General features: G+C 41.8%; 1 protein-coding gene and 1 gene segment (V, D, J or C); both read left to right on the top strand.

Moving 5' to 3' along the window:
- The window catches only part of LOC108296862 (T cell receptor gamma constant 1), a 58,772-nt gene that overhangs the window by 4,942 nt on the left and 31,000 nt on the right, over positions 1 to 22,830 (top strand). The gene's annotated exons all lie outside the window — the stretch shown is intronic.
- LOC119469625 lies at positions 13,716 to 14,409 on the top strand. The segment is given in 1 exon segment: positions 13,716 to 14,409. A coding segment is annotated over 1 exon segment (486 nt).

Genomic DNA, 22,830 nt, shown 5'->3' with positions numbered 1-22,830 from the left:
ATGGCCTAATAGAGAACACATCACTTTTGAATTTTATTTTAAAATTTACTTAAAAAAAGAAATCATGTTTCATAATATTAAACATGGCTCTGCATACGACTGAACACCTAGAGACAATATGGAAAATTTGTTGGTTAGAATGGCCTGGAAGGGGCCTGCTTGACTGCTTTTTCTTTAGCCTTCTCTAACAACTTCTGCTTCTTTTTTTTTTTTTTGAGACAGTGTCTCTTTCTGTTGCCCAGGCTGGAGTGCAGTGGCACCATCTCAGCTCACTGCAACCTCCACCTCCAGGGTTCAAGCAATTCTCCTGCCTCAGCCTCCCAAGTAGCTGGGACTACAGGTGCATGCCACCACACCCAGCTAATTTTTTGTTATTTTAGTAGAGATGGGGTTTCACCACGTTAGCCAGGATGGTTTCGATCTCCTGACCTCGTGATCCTCCTGCCTCGGCCTCCCAAAGTGAATTTTGCTTCTCTTTCAAAATGAAATCTTATCTTTTCTCCTGTTTCCTACTGATCACTCTGCTGAGCTAAAGAAAATGTTAGTGATTTGAGTGCTCAAGGCAGCATATTGGACTTGTATGTCTTCATTAAGCACTAGGATTTTCAAGCCTATAGATCCAAGGTCTTGGGAAAAAATAAACAACTTTTTTTCAGTGAGTTAATTGATATAGAAGATAATGGCCACTCCCACCCACACCTTTTGGATCCTGGGCATCAGCTGTGGAGTAAATGGCCCTATATAGTGGCCAATGAAGGAGGATGCAGTCAACTCAAGGTCTCTTGTCAGGGAGAGAATGCTGACCCCACTATCCTATTTCCCAGCTGCCTGCTGGTACACAAACAATGCCTGCAAGATAAGGAAGACCATCCATGCAGCCCAGCGTGGTCAGACTTTTAAGGCAGAGTCAGTTGGAAAATGGACTTGGATGAGCAAAGGAGGAAATCATGCAGATGGCCCAATAAGTGGGTTATGTTTGACCTCAAATAAGTAAGACAAGCTAAAGAGCAAGAAGGTTTTATCTAGTTTCATTTCACTTTCCACAAAACCACAAAGATCCCATCTCCAACAGAACAGATGTGTGACTGTTCCCTGGGTAAAAAAACAGGAAACTGGGCAAATCTTTTGAGATCATCATCAATTAGTGCTTCTTTAGATGATTTCTTTTTTTCTTTTTTGGATGTTTTATGTGACTTTGCTTTATCAGTTTATTTGAAGTTGTTCATAGCATACTGTGCTGAAAGTATTTACAACTAAACTTAAACAAGTACAAGCCAGCGCAACAAAAGACTATGAATTTACTTTAGTCAAATGATCTAATTATATTCAATGGAATTTCCATTCCACTGAGACATTAATCAGCTAAAGTATTTATTGAACCTCGCATAGACACGCTGTATTTCAGCCTAAAATGTTTATTGGGGGAGGAGGATGAGGTAACAGTGCAATCATTGCTTGAGAAATTTTATTTCACTCATTGGTTATGGCAGAAAATACCAACTACACATTTTTCTCTAATCTTCCTATTTTTTTTCAATATCTCCATTTATATGACATACTTATTTCAAGAGTATCAAAAATAGAATGATTTAAAGAGGAGCATGTCTATTATTTGTAATGCCTTTGTTCTTCAGTTAAGTGAAGGGGTATCAGATATTTGTCGTCTCATTAAATAAATCATTAACATGTAATAGAATCAAATAAAAAATGTAAAAGTGATATACATTTAGATAAATGATTATTATGCTTTATGATTATAATACTTCATGAACTGATAACATGATTAATCCAATTTGCTCATAGTGTTCTTTAAAACAATAACTAAGTTTAAAATAGGGAAACCACCTCAACTCTCATTAAATGATTGAGACTAGAGAAATGCCTGTTACGTTCATGTCAAGTAGGATTTATCCCCTCATCCCCGTTGCTATAATTGATGTGTCTCTTCTGTAGATTCCTAATTTAATTTCTTGACACTTTTAAGTGAACTTTTAACTAGCAAATTAGCAAAGTACTAATGGATTTTCAGAGCGATTGAATCACGTGCTGACCATTAGTAATTTACTGTAGTCCTGTTGTCTTTGTTTTTTACTTATAAATTAAAGTTGGGCTGGGCTTATATGTGTAATCCCTGCACTTTGGGAGGCCGAGGCAGGCGGATCACCTGAGGTCAGGAGTTTGAGAGCAGCCTGACCAACATGGAGAAACCCCATCCATCTCTACTAAATATACAAAATTAGCTGGGTGTGACAGTGCGTGCCTGAAATCCCAGCTACTCAGTAGGCTGAGGCAGGAGAATCGCTTGAACCAGGGAGGCAGAGGTTGCAGTGAGCCAAGATCGTGCCATTGCACTCCAGCCTGGGCAACTAGAGTGAAACTCTGTCTCAAAAATAAATAAATTAATAAATTAAAGTTCCAGAGTAATTATCAAAACTCCATATTTGTATTCTGAAATTAGCATAATTTGAATTCACAGTCTATGGGTCAGCAGATTTCTCTGACTTTCCTTATTTTCTTTGCTTAGCCACAGACACAGAGAAAAATCAGTGAGTATGTGTACAGAGTTAAATACAGACTGTTCTCTGAATGAGCTCAGTTCTATGTAAAAATAAAGAATATAGTAAATGTTCTGATAAGAGTATAATAATGGTAGCTATTGTTTATTGAGTCCTTCTTATATGTGTGGTACTTTATACTGCGTGCTTCATGTCACTTTAGCCTAATAAATTACCGGAAGACAGGTATTATTATCATTATCTCATTTTTTTTTTTTTTTTTTTTTTGAGGCGGAGTTTCACTCTTGTTACCCAGGCTGGAGTGCAATGGCGCGATCTCGGCTCATCGCAACCTCCATCTCCTGGGTTCAGGCAATTCTCCTGCCTCAGCCTCCTGAGTAGCTGGGATTACAGGCACGCACCACCGTGCCCAGCTAATTTTTTGTATTTTTAGTAGAGACGGGGTTTCACCATGTTGACCAGGATGGTCCCGATCTCTTGACCTCGTGATCCACCCGCCTCGGCCTCCCAAAGTGCTGGAATTACAGGCTTGAGCCACCGCGCCCGGCCATATCATTATCTCATTTTTATAGAAGTCTTCTAGGAACAAATTTGAGACTGATAAATTAAGAGACTTGATAGTAAGCAGTGAGGCTGGGATTGGAATCCACGTCTGTTTGACTATAAAATCTATTGCCTCAATTTCCCAGTGATAAGAAAAACAAAGCCAAACACGTACTTTTAAATGGAGACATTCTGGGGGGAAATAGAAAATTTTATTATTCATGTTATGATTACTTTTTTTTTTTTTCACCTGCAGCATTAAGCTCCATTCTCTAGGGTCACATGAGGTTCGTTAAATTGATGCTTACAGGGTTTACTTCAAGACAATCTGCAGAGCATTCTCTACAGAGAACTTTCTTATGCGATCAAGTTTTTCTGACTTTCAGGTTCTGAGGTGGTTTTTTTCAACAAGAAAAAAAAAGTGTAACCAAGTGTTCATTGAGTGACAGAAAGGCAGCAAGATGGAACACAAAGATGTTCCTTCTGATTATCACCTGTCCGCTGCACTCCCTTACTGTCAGCCTGCTGGGGAGCCCAGAAATGTTATCCAAAGGTGGACAGGAAAGGGAGGAAAGGCTGAGACCCAACTGCAGCCTGGCCTGAGATGGCCACATCATGTTCTGCTTCCTGCATAACTGCCCAGAGAGGGCTTGGATGGGCAGAGGGCCAAGTCAGTGTCAGGCCTGGAACTTTACATGCCTTTCTCACTTAGATATTATCAACCCCTTTCTTAGAGAAGGAACTGGGGGTTCAGAGAGACTGTAGCCTCCGAGATCACGTAGGCATCACTAGTAGCAGAGAAGGGATGGACAGTGAGTGTGACTGTCAATGAAACGTACCCTCTTTCCACCACACCACACTCACCCAGCAAGAACTGGTATAAATGACAAGGGAGGAACAGGGCCTCAGACTTCTCCGTATATTCACAAGGATGTGGAATATGTTCCTGTTAAGTGTACCCAAGCACGGAATTTTGTCCTTTAATGTAAAGGTTGAAGCAGAAAGACTTCCAATTTACCAGATGAAACATAATACAGCAATCAAACAGCCTGACTCTTTTTAGTGACTATCAATAGGATTACCACTATATTATTCACTTGTTCTTCAAAGGAAAAAATGAAACTAAGTCCTTGATTCCATGACATAGATAAAAGTTCTGAGAAGGAAGAATTTAATGGGTCACTGGGAAGGCTTCATGGAGCCAGAAGATTCAAGTAAAAGTCTTGCCAAGTAAGAAAAGGAGAAAGTTCATTTGTGCCACACACAGCCTGGTTGCAACAGTAAAAACTAGCTTTTGTCATCACATTTTCTAATACCGAAAGGACATATCTTAGGAAAAAAGCATCCCAAATTTACAGATATGTTTTTATTTATAGCACTTAATTATTTTTTGAATCAAACTCTTCAGTTAAGTAATTTTACTACTTCCTTGGGTACAGGATAAGTGAGACATTTGCAGCCAGTCTGCTCCTTGCCATGTTTGCTGTGGATGTGGGAAACCTCTCTGGGGGAAGAGGATGGGCACAGCAGACCCATCACTGGTCATGCTGTACCCCACCACCCAGAGCCTCCATTCAGAGGGCAAGGCTGAGGGCCCCACCACTCCTCATGATGGGGAGTTCCTCTGTCTAGAGATGCTATTTATTATCATTCAAGTCAAGGAACTAAAATCCTAAGAAGAAGAGCATACCCCAGAGCCAAAATTAGGCCTCTTAACAGTAGCTCTGTGCTCATCCTGCTTCAACAAGGAGGCAGAGGAGAGAGGATGGAGGTGAAGGATATGGAATCCACTGAGTTTCCACTTGATGTCAGGCCTGTTATGCACTTATTCAAGCCAATGCTGGATAGGACATTTCAATTTCATTTTCATAGTTGAGGGCACTGGGTGTCAGATAGCAACAAGTCAAGCTAACAGCAGGCTAAACTGGAATTAAAAGCAGGACTGAATGATTGCATGCTCACCTGTATAGCACACTATATGGACTTGCTTGGTATTGAAGAAACAGGGTTTAGTTCCAATTCTACCATTTACTAGCTAAGAGGCCGTACATTACCCCCTCTTTCCCGTGGAGAATCCCTTCCTGTCTCAAACTGTTGCTTGGATTAAATGAGCCAATGTCTGTCAAAGTGTTTTGGAAATTGTAAACACCATACTAAAGTAAAGAGTTCTAGTTTTAACACATTTCATTCATTCCAGTATGATTTCTCATATGAATTATCTCCTAAGAATAGTCAATATTTGTGGAGCTCCCACTGTAGGGAAGGCATGCTTCTTGATAAAATAAGGGGCTTTAACAATCCCTAAAACATATGACCTCGATGTAGCAAAAATGAAATGAAAGTAGCAGGTAGCAAGTGGTCTAGCAAAGCTGCAGTGCTATATGCTGAGTGATAGAGGTATCTGCAGTAATAGCCACTCTAATTCCTCAAGAAAAACAGATGGTAGCAAAGAAGAGTAAATGATATTGCTCATTGAGTGATTAGCTTTTTTTACATAGTTCTGTGGGAGTTTCATTTAGTCACAATCTCGGCTGAGACTCAAAGCTCGGGGCAATGGTAGTAATCCAAAAGAAGGGGACGGAACCAGAGTTTCTCAGTGAGGGGCAATCCCCTTTCCAGCTGATACTAGCAATGTCTGAAGACATTTTTTGTTGTCACAAACAGAGTGAGAATGCTACCGGTATCTAGTGAGTAGAGGCCAGAGGTGCTGCTAAACATCCTACAATGCACAGGACAGCCCACAACGAAGAATTGTCGAGCCCAAAAGGTCAATAGTGGAGAGGCTGGGAAACCCTGGGGTAGCTGGCTGTGTTTCTCAAAGACTTGCTAAGAGGCAGACAACATTGATAGCTCCAACCTTTGGCTCATGAACTATATCCAGCCTAAATACAGTAAGAGCTTGGAGAATTCCTGGGGACTCTAATTTTGCAAAGACTTTCTCCGAAAAGCACTGTTGGAAGTTCCCTGGAAACCCCTTCCTTTCCCGGTGAGGGGGTGACAAGGTAGCTCTCCTACTTCCACACCAGATAGGACTCCCAGGTCCTACAGCCACCATGGGTCCAGAGCAGAGCCCTGTGTGCAGGTCATGGAAGTGTTGGGTCTGTGCTGTGAGCATTTGGTGGGCAGAGAAACCAGTGAGGACTCTCACCTGGAAAAGTGGACAGGTGGCTTCAGGTCATAGCACACTTGGTAAGTTAGTTAGATAATCTTGATGAAACAACAATAATGAAAAAGAATCTTTCTAAAAGTTTCTAAGAACGAACAAGATAACAAGGGGCCTGTTTTACCCTGGGAAACAGACTGATTATCATGGTGTCATATAGTTATGGGTAAAGGTCCCATGTGACCAATTAACTACCTCAGAAATGACTGATCTGGGCACAGGGCCGGGAGACACCCATTTTCTCTGTGAACACTCTACAAGTTTCCCCTTCCTCATCCTGGAGTGACTTCTCGGCCCCAGGTCACCTATCTCCTCAGCTTTCTTCTCGGGCACCCAGCCCTAGCTGATAGGACATCACAGCTACATGTATGCACCTGCTCTTCACTCTGGGAATGTGAACTTATTCCCCTAATTCTCAGATTGGCTGAGGGATATTTTTTTTAAAGATGTATGTTTCATTTCTTGATAACTTTGGTTTCATCGAAAACGCTATTTTGTTTCTAGTTGAAATTGGCTAAAAACAGTTGAAGCAAGAGAAAATCTTTATTTCATTAGCAGAAATGAAGCATATATTTTCACTGTAGGGCATCCAGATAGAACTTTTCATACACACTCAGATACTAACAAATACCAAATCAGGCTTTTGAGTATCTGACATCTTTTCAAGGTCAGATATAGACAAAGAGGTCAGATTATAGGCAAAGAGCTGCAACCATATATAAAATTCTGTATATAAATTCTATATATAAAATTCTGTCTACTCTCCTCTAGTTCTAATATAAAATTCCCAGAAAAAGAGGAAGACATGATGACCCAATATAATGGCCCCCGGGAACCTAGCATGACATTGGAGCCAAGGTAATGAGCACTTGCCCCGTTATCATGTGTGACCACATCCTTCCCAGTGTGGAAGAGCCTCGTCCAGTCCTCCGCCTGGCTAGGACTCAGCCTCAGCTTGCAGCACTTCCTGTGTTCCTCAGGCGATGCCTCTGTGATCACAGGAAACCAGAAAGGGAGTCTGATGACTATCAATACCCCAAGTGTCTTATTTGACATCATTTCCTATTGACTTAGGCTCCTATTTAGATACTACGTTTGTTGAAACTGGATGATTATTTCAGAGAAGGCAAGGTCCATTATTTCATTTCTTAGAGACTTCTAGTCATGGTGAAATACTCAAGGTGAAGTTGCTGGCAAGGAACAAGATGGAATTCATATCCACTCAGCTCCCATGGGCTGCCAGAAAATGTGATAGATATCCTACATGTTCAGAATCTCAGGTGATTGTCCTAAGAACCTGGTAAATAAACTTCTTCATGAAAGAAATAACTGATGCTTAGACAGGGGCAGGTATCTGTCCAAATAGTTCATGCTGTTTCAATTGCACTATTGGGCCACTTTGAATACCTTTAGTGTTTATTAACTTTATAGGAATAGGGCCAGGTGCCATGGCTGAGGCCTATAATCCCAGCGCTTTCAGAGGTTGAGGCGGGCAGATCACTTGACCTCAGGAATTCGAGACCAGCCTGGTCAACAGGTTGAAACCTCGTCTCTATAAAAACACAAAAATTAGCCAGGTGTGGAGGGGCATGCCTGTAGTCCCAGCTATTCCAGAAGCTGAAGTGGGAGGATCACTTGAGCCCAGGAGGCAGAGGTTTCAGAGAGCCAAGATGGCACTACTGCTCTCCAGCCAGGGCTACAGAGCAAGACCCTGTCTGAAAAATGAACAAACAAACAAAACTTTATAGGAATGAACAGTGGCATTTGTGAGTAACTATGGGCTGGCCCAGACCTACTGCCCAGCCCTGCAGAGCCAGGTCAGGACAGAATGGGCAGTGACTCAAGAAGCCAAGGCTAAAGGGTCATGTTGGACAAATATCTGGAAGAGTTCCACCCTCTCACCCCATGCTCACCCTGCCCCCCGCCGGCATTCTGCCTTAGGACCCTTCTTACTGGAGGGGAAAAGGCTAAGAAAACAGAAAGTTCTCTCTGTTCTTGTGAACTTGCTTTAGCAGCTAATACTATAGGTGGGATACACAGAGAGGGATCAACACTTCATGGCCCAGACTTAAGGAAAGAATCAAAATGTGTAATGAGGATCATATTTTGGAAATATGTGGCCAACATATTTTTATTCTCCCAAATAAATCATGTCACCTTTCGCCCTTTCTTTATTATATCGAATCCATATTTACTACCCATAGAAAAAGATGGTAGTTTCCCAGAACAAACTCAAGGTTTCAATTAATTGTGAGATGTTGGGCTTGAAAATTGGGTTCAATTTTTTTTTTAAGAGTTTTCTAAAGTTGTGAATCTCTCATTCATAGGTCAAAAGGCCACCCTGGCAAACTAAGAACACAGAATTTTATTTCAGGTGCTAGATACGAAGACTCAGTGTATGATATCAGTGACATTAATACCCACCCAGGGAGAAGCAGTGTTCCTTCTGGCTGGGAAGTGTGAGATGGTGGGGAGAGTGAGAGGGGCAGAGGGTTACCTAGAGGTACTTCCTGGTCCCTTGCCTCTGAGGTTCTTATAGCAGAGGGGATAGAAAGCCCAATGGAAACCCAAGATAGACAGAAGCAGAATCTATATGTGTCTGGTTCCTGTCAAGCTTCCCTGATACGGCCCTGGTAAAACTTCATCAAAAGTGGAAGGCGTTTGCAAAGCTGAGGCCAAACCAGTACCACTTTCCACATAGGCTGTGCATGTAGAAGGCCCAGATGCCTCTCAGGGTCTCTGAGAAGATATAAAGGTACTGAGGGGGCCAGGGGAGCACAGCGCCTGGGATTCGGATGAGAAGCTGCAGGATGGAAACTTTGCATCCCAAGGCCATGGTGTGAAGTCAATAGTGGCAAGTTCAGTCTGGTTATTACACTAGCCAGTTCAGAGGAAGAGTGAAATCCCCGAGGTCAGCAGGGCAAAGTGCTAGAAGTTGTTGAGGATGCAGAGAGCAGCAGGAAGACAACTCTGAACTCGCTCACACACCCTGGCCCTGTGTAGCAATGCCATCCTGGGGATGAGAAGGAGGAAGAGAGAGAAACGCAGAAAAGCCTAAGCCGCCACCACAAAGAGACAGAGCCCATCCAAAAGAGGCTGCTCTAACCTGGTGGAAACACTTTTAAGTTGGTAAGTTTAGTGCCTCCCCACAATATCAGAACGAGCAAGAGATGACAGGTATAGGTTGTATACATTTTCCTTCCATATTGAATGATAGCCTGTGTGTGTTCCACCACTGTGCCCCACTCAAAGGTACCAGGGGGCTGTGCCCTGCTCAAAGTCACTTGGGTAAGGGAGGGCAGGAGGAATCAAAATCCCATCTCACACCCACCTGCCCCTGCACACTCTGGAGCTGGGCGGTGACAACCTGGAGAAAGGGCGTCTTTATCTAATTACTCTGCCTAAGGGCATGCCTTTTGTTAATTAGCAAAAAAGGAGCCTGTTTTGAGCTCTGGGAAGCGGAGGTGCAGTTGAGGAGGTAATTAATGATAGAGCCACACAGACAAGGTTTTAAATAAACTGAATCCATGTAGCTTCCTAACCCCAAGGAAAGACAAAATTAGTTTACACAAAAATCATCATTAAAGAACTAATGAAAATAATGTGTGAATTCAGCCACCAGACATTACATTCCAGAGCCTCAAGAAAAATCAATGGTCATGAAAAAAAGTCATTCGCATAAGCGACACCATGGGTGAAGTCAAGGAGTGCAGACTCTGGAGTCAGAGGATTGAGTCCACTTGAGCCTCTTCAGCTTTGTCTTCTCTTTGGCAGAGAGAATATTTCCCCTGCCTGTGACTGTTGTGAGGATCAGTTGAGATAATAAATAGAAAATGCTGAGCCTCAAGCCCGGAGTAGAGAAAGGACTCAAGAAGTATTAATTTCCAGTACTTGTTATTTAATTTCACTTTTGTCTGCATCCCCTTGTGTGAAATGGTTTGAGCAATTAAGAAAAACCTTCCCTCAGGGACCTTGCCTTGTTGCAATCTTCACTAGATACACTTATCTCTGCCTCCACCTCCACCTCCAGCTCTTCTCCCTCTCTATCTCTATCTCCTTGTTGTCTGTCTATCTAATTATTTGTAAATGAGCTGATGGGTTTGTTGTTGTTGCAGCCTGGCTAATGTTATCCAGAGATTTCTGAAACCTCAGGAGTGGCATGGAATGGTAGCCCCTGTTGGAACCATTTACCTGCTTTCCTAACACCTGCAACCCCACACAGCTCACACTGACCTGAGGCCTCTGGCCTGTCCTTGGAGGCAAAGACTGTGTAGATAAGATACCTGGTTACCAGCAATCATCTGTAGTTTCCTCAGAGCTAATGACATTGCTTTTCTCTTTGCCCAGATTATGTGAGAAACTTTAAAAAAAAAATTTAATGTGCTCTCTTGATATTTCAGGTGTTCATTGAAAAGTCTATGCCATTTTCCATCTCCCTCTCTTTTCCTAGTTGGCTAATCAAAATAATACAACCAGAAACATTTGTATCTGCAACAGAAAAGAATAAATTTATTTGTGCACATTATATACATAGTATATACATCATATACATATATGTGTGTGTGTGCATACATATATATGGATAATTGATATATTTGGAAGAAATAAAAGGTTTTGTTAAGCAGACAGGTTCTAGAGTTAGATCCTCTGTTGCAAATTGTTGAGGACAATTCACTTCAGTCCTGCCAAAACAAAGTGCATGCTTAAACAAAATGCCTGCTCTGTAAAAATGCCTTGGTCTTGAATAAAATGCCTGCTGTGTCAAAGCCTTTATTTTCTCATCTGGAAAACGGGACCAATAATAAGAACCCTCATTCAATTGATAATGGACAAAAGTACTTGCAGCACAAAGCCTGCCACAGACAATGCCCTCAATTAATGCAAACTATTGATATTATGAAAAATGTCTATTTTCTGACAATGTTTTCAATAATATAAATTGTGCTTTTGTTCACTTCATTTGTTTGAAATAATAAATTAAAATACAAAAAAGTGTCTTAAAAGTGGCCATTTGTCTTTCTTCTCGACTCCTAGTAACGCTTTCCTGCATTTAGGAAATTTTCACCTCATAGGCTTTGGTGAATGAATTCATCTCCCTCTACAGAAAAGAAAAATGCCTGATGCATTTTCTCAGCCTTTATTCCAGGTAGTCAAGTAGACTGTGGACTCCAGCAGTTAGACACACTCCTCACAACCTCCCACCACACGCACACACACACACACACGGCTGTTGGAGTGGCAGGGTCTGAAAGGTACTGTCTGGTAGGATGGAGTGTGCATGGGGGAGTTCCAGATGGCCAAGGCTGCCCTAGCTGTGGCAGCTCCAGGGCCCTAAGGCAGGCCCTGCAGACTAGCTCAGCCTGCAGGCACCCTCTCCTCCTTCTCATTCCCAGGACAGATATTGTGCAGGGGAAGAGTGAGTCCTCCTGCTTGTAGCCACAGGCCCATTGGTCTACTGACCTCCGCCTCCTCAACATTCAACTCCCCACCACTGAGTGTCTTAGAAATGGTATTTATCAGAAAAGAGGGTGAACGGGGCAGCTGCTTTAGGAGGAGCCATCCGAACCAGCCGTTTCCTCTCCTGTCTCCTCAAAAGGATCCAAGTTGTTGGAGTTCACACCTGTCACACACGACATGAGCCAGAGCTGGACAGAAGTGTCAGGGACAACCACTATCCAAGGTTAAAGGAGCCCTGAGGCACCAGAAGATCTCCAAGAAAACCACATGGAATTCATAAAATGGAATTGAATGGAGGAAAAGAGAAGCTCTGTAATGTGGGAAAATGAAGTACTAACAATATTTGAACAATTTCCCTTGATTTAGCCGGGTTACTACTTCAAAACAGTCAGCAAAGCACTTTAACAATGAAAGTTGGGGTGGGAGGGGGCGGAAGTGGAGGGATGGTTGGAAGCGGAGGGAAGCTGTGCATGGTGATGCGTGCCTGTAGTCCTAGCTACTCAGGAAGCTGAGGCAGGAGGATGGCTGGAGCCTAGGAATACAAAGCTGCAGTGAGCCATGATTACACCACTGCACTCCAGCTGGGGCAGCATAGCGAGACCCTATCTCTACAAAAATAAAAATGAAAAGCAAGGGGGAGATAAAAATGTAGTAGTAGTAGCAATACCTAATAATTACTGAAAATTTACCGTACGTCAGGAATCATACTGTGTGTATTTAACTAGTCCGCATAAAATTTTGATATAGGTGTTATTATTATATTCATTTTCAGATGGGAGATTTGAGGCACAGAGATTAAGAAGCTTGCACAGGGTCAGGCATCCAGCCCCTAAGTGGTAAAGATAAATAGATAGACATTAAAAAGTGTTTCAGTGGGCCACGGAGGCTCACGTCTGTAATCCTAGCACTTTGGGAGGCTGAGGTGGGCCGACCACTTGAGCTCAGGGGCTGGAGACCAGCCTGGGCAACGTGGCGAAACTCCATCTCTACAAAAAATACAAAATTAGCCAGATGTGGTGGTGAGTGCCTGTAGTCCCAGCTGCTCAAGAGGCTGGGGTGGGAGGAGGCTGGGGTGGGAGGATCGCTTGCACCTGAGAGGTTGACGCTGCAGTGAGCCATGAGTGTGCCACTGCACTCCAGTGTGGTTGACAGAGCAAGAGCTTGTCTCAAGAAAATAAAATAAATAAAAAATGCTCCAATGATATGGGTAGTTGCTTAGAATATAAGACGAACTGAAAGAATACAGAACACTATACATGTAAATATATCTACAGTCAATAAAATTGTATTAATATTTACATATCTGCAATGAAAAAATCTACAAGTGAACATATTATAATGTGAATAGTAGCAGGCCTTAGTGATATGACTGTGGATGTTTTTGTCGTTATCTTTCCCCATTGCTCTGAGTTTCTTTGACAAGCACTGTTACCAGCATCTTCTACCTATCAACTGTGTGACTTCTGCAGAGTTACTTGATGATTCTGGGCCTCATTCCCCCTGAAAATGAAAATTCCAAGTCTCCATATTACATGATCATTGTGAAGATTAAAAAGGTGAAAAACACATAGAAAAAAAAAAAAGAGCTAGAAAATAGAAAATGCTCATTAAGTGTTTGATATTATAAATGTTAATGCTTATAAATATGCAATAATTAAAAATATTATGCAGAGGAAAACTGTTCATAAACAACTACTAGGCAATTAGAAACCCTTCTCATTTCCATGGAAATTAAGGAACACCCACGGCCCCCTTGCATTTGTGTGGAGGACCCCGTGGAGACTGCTGGCCTGATCTGAGATACACAGGGTGAGCAGGATGGGGGCACAGTGCTGAGCCTGCAGACGACACTAAAGGACCCCAAAAACCACTTTCTTTTCTCTCCCCAATTCAGGCCACACCCTCCAGCCCCTTACCCAAGGCGTCTAGCCACTACGTCTGCACTTTCCTGCCTTCTCCTTGGGGACACCGCCGGGCAGACAGGATGTCGCTGCTAGAAGCATTCGCCCTCTCCTCCCTCTGGGCTCGTGAGTCACTGTCTGAATATTTCAGTCTAGATCAGTAACTAAAATCATTCTTCGTTTCCTTCTTCCACTCTCAGATGCTCACTGGAAATTCTCCTCTTTTACTTACAGTTGGACTTGGATTATCAAAAGTGGAGCAGTTCCAGCTGTCCATTTCCACGGAAATAAAGAAAAGTATTGACATACCTTGCAAGATATTGAGCACAAACTTTGAAACAGATGTCATTCATTGGTACTGGCAGAAACCGAATCAGGCTTTGGAGCACCTGATCTATACTGCCTTAATGAAATCCTCAGCTGGAGGCAGCATGGGTGAGAGGAGCAACAAATTGGAGGCAAGAAAGGATTCTCAAACTTCCACTTCAATCCTTACCATCAAGTCCATAGAGAAAGAAGACATGGCTATTTACTACTGTGCTGCTTGGGAATACACCATATCAGAGCTGTTGAGACAACACGCACAAGATCCTCTCCCGGGGTCTGCGCCCACCACATCCTTCCCAACAGGGGCAACCACAGCTGGTCCCCAGCTGGGCTCCCAGACTCAGGCTCGCTTTCTCTGAGGCTCTTCCGGGGCTTTCCAGGAAGCTGTTTCGGGTTGTGCTTACACCTTCGTTCCAGGCTGATCCCAGGAATTGTGCTCCAGAATCTTTATTTAATACTATTTCTTAATGAGTGTTAAAGACTTGTCTGGGGGCTGAGAGGACACAGGTTATGCCACCGTCCATCATATCACCACCTAGAGACTTCCAGTAAGTAGAAAGGTGCAGTTGAGAGAGGCATCCTTATAACAGACAGTCAAGACAACCCACTTGCAGCCTAACTGTCACTGGCACAGTTTACAACTAAAGAAACGAAAGCTTAGAGAATTGGGCTTGCTTGATCTGCCAGATGAGTCATGCTCTTTGAGCTGGCCTATGACACCATACTAAACAGTTTAAGGATCGCAATTCTCTAAGTGAATGACAGGATATCTGGGATAAACTTGGGAAAGAGTAAGTGCCCTTTTTACTGGGAGGGGTAAGGAGGAGAATTTGCTAGCATGAGATTGTAGGAATAGAGCTCCAAGTCATCCCAGGCTCCCCTGGGACATGTTGGAATAACCCTTGATCTTACCCGTAAAGGAAGAGAGAATTGTATCATGCTTGCGTGTGTGTGTGTGTGTGTGTGTGTGTGCGCACGCGTGTGTGTGTGTCTAAGTTCTCTACAGTGTTCTCAATTCTTTGCATATATTAGCTCCTTTAACCCACACTATTTATAAGGTCTGGTTGGTTGTTCTCATCAAACATATATGACTCCTGATATAAGTGGAGTATTAGTTCATGCACTTGTCCAAATCACAGAGCTGGTATGTGGCAGGACAGCCTAGGGACCCAGGTCATCTGGTTTCTCTTGAATATGACACTAAACTGTTTCTTAATCACAGGAGTAAAAAAGAAAAGACACATTTTTCCTATCCCCATGGAGGAGACAGAACTGACCATCATGGAACTTTAACTGACACAAATTGCTACTGTGTGCTGAAGCGTGTGCCCAGGATTCCAGTGATTAGATGTATTCACAGAATGAGTAAAATGCCAATAAACTACCAATTGACTTTTCAATATAGAAACATAAAAAATTGGAGTTTTCCATTTCTATGTATGTGACAGGTACTGTTATCCACACTTTATGTTCATTATCTTTATTAAGTGATAATGTAAATTTCTTAAGTCTCTGGAAGCTATTAAGACACTGATAGCTGTAGAAAGTGAGACACAAAAATTTCAAATAACTCAGCCGATGTTGGATAGGGTAAGTGGTCTTAGAAGGGTGCATATTGTCATAGGTCACTAATAGTAATATTCAGATGAGCTTTTGAAGGACCAAATATATTTTTAAATATAAAGTTAAAAGAACAGAATATAAAACTGTAAATGTAAAACCCATTAAAAATGTTTAATCCTGTGTAATAATCCAAGTATATTACTATTATAAACATGTAGATAACATGCTTAAAAATAAATGCTGATTGCTCTTGTATTCTTTATTTTAATTAATTAACTAACGTTCTACTAGAGTCTTCTCAAAATATTTTCATCAATTTGCAACACATTTGGTAAGATTTTCTTCAGGGAGGATCAGGTACTTATCCAAGCTTCATGTTTACCAACTTTGTGATCTGGGATGTCATGTGTGCCACACCGTTCTTGTCTGTCAGAGGAAGATAAAGTGTAAAGGAAGTAATGCAAGAAAATGTTGAGAACAATGTTAGCAAGCCTACAATGGATGTTTGATATAACATTAATTTTAAAGTGCATGTAAAAATGAAGTTTATTTAAAAACACTCCTCTCTGTGACATGGTGTTGATAAGACTGTTCTGAAGTCCAAGGCGAGTTCCCACAGATTGCCCTGTCGGTCCCTCCAGCAATTTCAATCAAGTTTCCTCTTGAGGTGCACCCTCATTATAAGTGAAACTGGATTTCTCTGAGTTATAATCTTCATTGTGACATCCCAATTAATTATAAACCAAATACTCCACTGTGTTTCAAATAGAAATGACTATAGCTTTTTAAATGAGGTATGAATAATGCTGGCGTAAAATTTCAGTTTGCCTTTTTTAAAATTGTAAAATACCGTCCATGTTTTATGCTCCTGAGTCCCAAATCCCCAAAACATTAGCAGAAGGATCAATTTTTATGCGAGGTAGAGAAAGCCATATGCTCATTTCTCTGGAACAATGTTGTACAGTCTGAAAATCAAGGGGGAATAGCTAAGTTTGAAGGAGAATTAGTTCAACTCCGGAGCCGCCTCCATCCCATTCCACAGATACATTCCTGTCAGGTCATGGACTCTACTCCACCAGTGGTCAGTGCAGTGCTCCTGGGAACTGGTCAGCTCTGTAGTAGGCCATGAAGTCCCCAGAGGCCACCTGATCCCCCACATTTTTCTCTCTTGCCAAGTCACACCACACCCTCTCCCCACTGACCAGGGCCAGCCAACAACCAGCGTCCTTCTCCTGGGGATATGGTTCAGCAGACAGGAGGATGTCCCTGCTAGGAATATTCATATTTTTCTCCCTCTGCAGCTGTGAGTGGCTCCTCAATTATTTCAATATAGATGAGCGATGAAAATGATTCTTTTTTTTTTTTTTTTGAGACAGAGTCTTGCTCTATCACCCAGGCTGGAGTGCGGTGGTGCAATCTCAGCTCACTGCAACCTCTGCCTCCTGGGCAATTCTCTCTCATGCCTCAGCCTGTCAAGTAGCTAAGATTACAGGCATGAACCAACGTGCCCAGCTTATTTTTGTATTTTTAGTAGAGATGGGGTTTTGTCATGTTGGCCAGGCTGGTCTCAAACTCCTGGCCTCAAGTGATCTGCACTTCTTGGCCTCCCAAAGTACTGTGATTACAGGCATGAGCCACCACATCCAGCCAGATGCAAGTGTTTCATTATCATTTTCTCTTTCTATGTCCCAGGTTCATGGGAATTTCTCTTTTTTGTTTGTAGTTGGACTTGCTAAGTTAAATTTAAAGCCATCAAAAATGTCATCTACTAGAGCTACAGATAAAAGTGTCCAGGTATCTTGTGTGTGGCCCACTATGTTTACAGAGTCTGTAGATATAGTTATACACTGGTACCAGCAGAAACAATCTAAATTATGAGCCATCTGACATATATGACTTCAATAAAAGTCCCAGCTCATGTCTCCTTGAGTAAGAAAAACAACAAACTTAAGGCAAGAACAAATTTGCAAATGCCTACTTCATTCTTTATCATAATCTTTATAGAAAAAGAGGATGAGGCCATTTACTACTGCGCTGCTTGGGACCCACAGCACCAGTGCCACACTGTCCCACATAGCATCCTCTCTTGGGTCTCTGCCCAACCACGTCCTTCCCATGGGAGCAAACTCTATGGGCTCCTAGCTGGGCTCTTAGCCGGAGCCTTGTTTTCTCCACAGCACTTCCAAATCTTTCTGGGAAGCCATTTTGGGTTAATGCCCATGCATTAGGCCCTGCTTTAAACAGGAAGCATGCCTGATTATGACATTCCCAGATATTCATTGAATACTACTTCCTAATGAATTAAGGTTTTGTCTGGGAACGAGTGGACACAGGCTAAGGCCCCATTCCTGTCACCATCTAGAGATTTCTATTAACTGCAAATGGCTTAGGCCAAGGAAGAGAATCATTGTATACCAGGAATCCTGTATGTAATTATTATAACACCTCTGCAACAAAACTATTATTTGCCCATTTTAATAAAGAAATTAAAGCTTACAAGGTTAAAGCAACTGGTTAAAGACAAGAAGTGCATGTTTTTGTTTTCTAAAATGAGATCATGAGGCCACCCTGAATATCTAAAAATCACAGTTGTACAACAAATAGATTCTTTGAAGTGACTTTGGGGTTGAGCAAGTATCTTTTGTTCGTCGAGAAGAAGATGGTTCCTCATTTCATACTAAGGGGTGTGAGCATTTCATCAGAAAAGAGCCCCAGGCATTGGGCTGTTAAATGAGCCCAGTACATTGTGGATCACCTTGGTTTTGCCTGTGAAAGGGAGAGAATCAGTCAAGAGAACAGCTAATAATTCTGTGCAAGAAGGTTCTTTATTTGTACTCTCAATACTTTGCATTTGTTAACTCTTTTAACCTCTGGCAGCCTTTGAGGTCTGTTCTGTTATGAACAGAAATGCATTTTACTCTGGTAAGTGAGAACTGTGTGTCCTAGCCACTAGACTAGGTCCCACAGCTGGTTTTGTGGCAGCAGAGGATTGGACCCAGCTCATCTGGCTCTAGAGTCTGTACTCCTTGGACACAGAAGGGTGAAGAGAAGTACTGTACATTGTTCCTACTCTTTTTTTTTTTAATACCTTATTTTATAGATTCTCATGCCTCAGCCATCTGAGTAGCTTGGATTACAGATGTGAGCCACTGAGCCTGGCCAGCCTCAATTAATTTTTAAATGTGATAAGTTCCCATAAATCCATCACAGACCCTAAAACTGGAATTTACATGTACCTAGACCAAAGATAATCACAATCCGGAATTTTCCTTTCACCATTCCTTTGCTTTCATTTTAATATTGTTTTGTGCCTCTGTATTTCTAAAAAGTATGCTTTTATTACCATGTTTGACTTTATAAAAAGGATATCATGCTCTATAATCTGCTGAGATTTATATTCCCTTATAGCACGTTGCTAAAATTCATTCATATTGTTGCAGGTGCTGATGCTGTAGAACACTCACTTTGAGTCTATATAATAATCTTTCCTGCGAATATACCACACTTTATTTATTCACGCTGTTGATGGCATTTGGGTTTTTTCCAGGTTTTTTGCTATTGTGTACACACTTCTTGAAACATTGTTCTGCATTCCTGTTGATCATGTGTTAAGAGCTTCTTTCATTCAAGACATGCACATATACATATATCTAGGAGCGGAATTGCTGGTTTGATAGGGCATGTGATGTTAGACTTCATAAAACAATGGCAAACTATTTCCCAAAGCAGTTGTTCCAATTTCCACTCCTAAATTAGTCAGGTATGGTGGCGCACACCTGCAGTCCCAGCTACCGGCAAGGCTGAGGTGGGAGGACTGCCCTCATTGTTCCTACTCTTATAGAGAAGACAAAATTGACAACTTTTGTAAAACATTTAATGGCACAATAATTTTGAACTGAATCAGGTGACCAGAATTTGAGCAATTAGGAATCCTTGCTGAGTAAGTGAAATACCAATAAATTATCACTTTTTTCAAAATATAAAATGATACAAATTCTATTATTTTATGATGCCATCTCTAAAATAATTGAGAAAGAAATGAAGAATACCTTTAATCCATGTGCTTTTTCTATAGCAGTACATACTAGGCACCCCATGGAAAAATATAGACACCACCTTGCCTTTGTACCATGTGTTGTCTTATTTATTGGATAATTTCCAAGGTCAGGACAACACATTCATCCTCATCATCCCCTTTTCCAAGGACCTAAGAAGGCTACTGAAGGAAATAAAGGGGGTCCCAGGAAAGGCTGACCTGGTGCTGAAATCAGACAATCTGTCAGTCTTTCTCTTCCCACCCTGATGCACTCAGCCTTTTGTGATCCATGTCCTGTCTGTGTAATTCCTGACCATCATATTCCCTCAGGGTGGGCCACACTTGGTTTCTTGAATCTATATAGGCAGCCTTTCAGGCATCAGACTAAATAGTGAGAAACAGAGAAAGAGACACCTGATTCATAGTGCCTTCAAATGATAGAAAATGTTTTATACATTTATTATTAAAATTCAAACATCTTCACAATAAAATATGAAGAAAAGTTCATAAAGTGTATAAAACCTCTTAAAAATATAAATGTCCGTGTTGATAGAATATTTTTTTAAATCAGAAAGGAATTATTCAAAACTGTAGAATAATTATTCCCAAGGGAATACGTACTTTTAAATTCTATGTACTTTCACTAATTTTTATATATTTTCTTAACTGAGATACTAAGGTTTTGTTGTAAGATATACTTAACAAAGTAATTTTCTCGTTTGGTAAAAATAGTAATACTAAGACACAATAATGTCATCAAGGACTGATGCTGTGCCAGGTACTGATATCTGAGTATTTTATGCATTACAATTGTGTAACAGGATAATGATAATGCAAGCCCCTTAGTACCTCCAGAAGATATATATGTAGGCAAGGTACACATGTAGAAACTGAGGCCCAAGAGCTTAACTAACTCAGCCTACATTCTATAGAGTGAAGTAGTATAGGAAAGTGGAGCAACGTGAAATATTCATTTCCAGAGAAAAATACTATACGTCCAAATGCTGTCTGGGGTGGTGTCTAGCCACTTATACTGGCTGAAGCATAACTTGATACATTTTCCACAACACCGTCACCTGCTAAATTCCTAGGGGCTATAGCTGAAAATGATGTTCCTAGATCTGTTTTGACCTAGAAGATAAATTCTCAGGAAAAGGAAATGGGGACAGTTGTGTGCTTGCTGGAATCACAGATGAGAGATATAAGGACACCCGCACAGAATCCCTCTTCAGGCCTGTGTGTACCGGCTCCCTCCCAACAGGAGCACAGGCTCAGCGGTGTTGTCAGGGTTGGACTGCATCTCCCAAGACTTCCCCCTCCACCTCTGGAAACTTGATTATGTTCGCACATTAGGACATATAGAAATCAGGGTACTCTGTACTCATGGTCCAGGGATTATCTGTAAGTTTATAGGATCCAGACTCAAAGAGGGAATCACCAAGTGGCAGAAAACATGCTGGGTATCTTAAACGTTTTATATAACCATGGCAACACTTTGCAATGTCATCTTCATTTTTTTTCCACTTTAATATGAAATAATTTGAAAGATAAAATACCTTCTTAAACCCCAGGTGCCCTTGTTTCCTCGGCTCTGTCCTGCTCCCCTGAAGAAGTTAGCATTCATTTGTTCCACTCATGTTGGAGGGTGAGCATGGGATCCAGCTCCTGCCCTCTCTCAGGCCCATTCCACTCTGAGGGATCCTGCCACAGCCCAGCCAGCATACTTTCTTTTGCACTGGCCTCAGATCCTCCTGCGGAAGGGAGGGGGCATTCGATTATCCCAGAACAAGGTGGATACCCACCAGAATTGATCTTCTTCCTGGCTTCTGCCTGTGATCACCACAGCCATTGATTCAGGGCCTTTTTCTCCCTTTTGGGCACTACTCTAAATCCTTTTCATGTAACTCATCTCATCCTTGGGACAATCTTTTCATATTAATCTGTGGTGATTCATATCTTACAGGGGAGAAAACAGAGATAGAGTGATGTGATTTACTTTGTGGTCACAGGGTTGCTAACTGGGGTGGGGAGGGGCTGGGGTTCTGGCTTTGGTGTCTGTCCTCCTAAGCATGCTATGTCCTGACTCTTAGAGAGAGGGTAAAAATGGCATCTGGTATATGGTCTCTATGGCTAGAAAAAAAACTGATAGGAGATTAAACTAGACATTTTAGTGAAATTATAAAGGCTGAGTGCAGACTAGTGGGAGAGTGTGAGGTTTTGGGGGCCACAAATACAGGGAAATTTCCATCATCTTTTAGACTTTTTCTCCAGGAACCCTATCAGGCTCTTGCAGGGAAGGACATGGTGAATTCAGAGAAAGCTTCCCTTTTGATACTGGCTGTAGGAGGGGAACAGTAGCCACTGCTGAAATTCACTCCGACCTACTCCACTTCCTCTCCACTGTAGAAGAAAGACTTAATTTGCAAGAGAAGGTCTCCATGGAATTTCATCTTAGATGAAGGAGGGGAAAACAGGCCACCATCAACTCTGCCCAATACTTTACCCCTATCTCCACAAAGTAACAAGTTTTAATGTGCAGAAAAGTGGGTGTCAAAACCATAGCCTGAGGACATCGGTGGGTGCCTCCTGTGGCTGGAAATGCACCACCTCTGGAGTAGGAGCAGCAATTGTGAAGGTACATTCTCAAGTCCCAATTTCACCCTGCCTGTTTAAGACAGAAGCTGAATGAAAATGGCAGAGAATGTCCCCTCTCCCCACCTCTCACCACCATATTGTCTTGAGTAAAAACAACAGTAGAATGCAGCAAAGAGAGCTTCGAAAGACAGACTGTCTCTGGAGAGCAGAACAAAGGGAAGACTCAAAGCTAAGAACAAGGGATGACTAGAGAAATCTAAAGTCTCTGACGTCCTATGAAAAACAAACTCTAATCCTGATAACTTAGCAGCAACAACAAACTTCTAGCCCAGTCTAACTCTTAACTAGATCAGCACAGACTCTCACACTAAAGGTCTGGCAGAAGGAAAGATGTAGGCATTTTTAAGCATCAAATGTAATTATCTCAATATCTATTGTGTTATACAACATAGTCCCCTTTTAATAAAATGTCTAAGTAGCTTACCCAAAAACAGGAAGGAACACAGTCTGAAGCCACCAAGCAATCATCCACATCAGACTCTGAGATGACTTAGATGTTTGAGCTGTCAGGCAGGGAATTTAAAATAACTAATGAGTATGTTAAAGGCTGCAATGGAAAAGGTAGACAGCGTGCAAGATCAGATCAGAGAATTTCAGCAAAGAGACAGCAATTACATTTAAAAAAAATCAAATGAAAATGCAGGGCATAAAAAAAAAAAAAACCCACAC

The sequence above is a fragment of the Cebus imitator genome, unplaced genomic scaffold, assembly GCF_001604975.1.
Source record: "Cebus imitator isolate Cc_AM_T3 unplaced genomic scaffold, Cebus_imitator-1.0 Scaffold749, whole genome shotgun sequence".
In the NCBI taxonomy this organism is placed as follows: domain Eukaryota; kingdom Metazoa; phylum Chordata; class Mammalia; order Primates; family Cebidae; genus Cebus; species Cebus imitator.
Note: the sequence above shows the minus strand (reverse complement) of the source record. Positions and strands in the feature narration are given on the sequence as shown.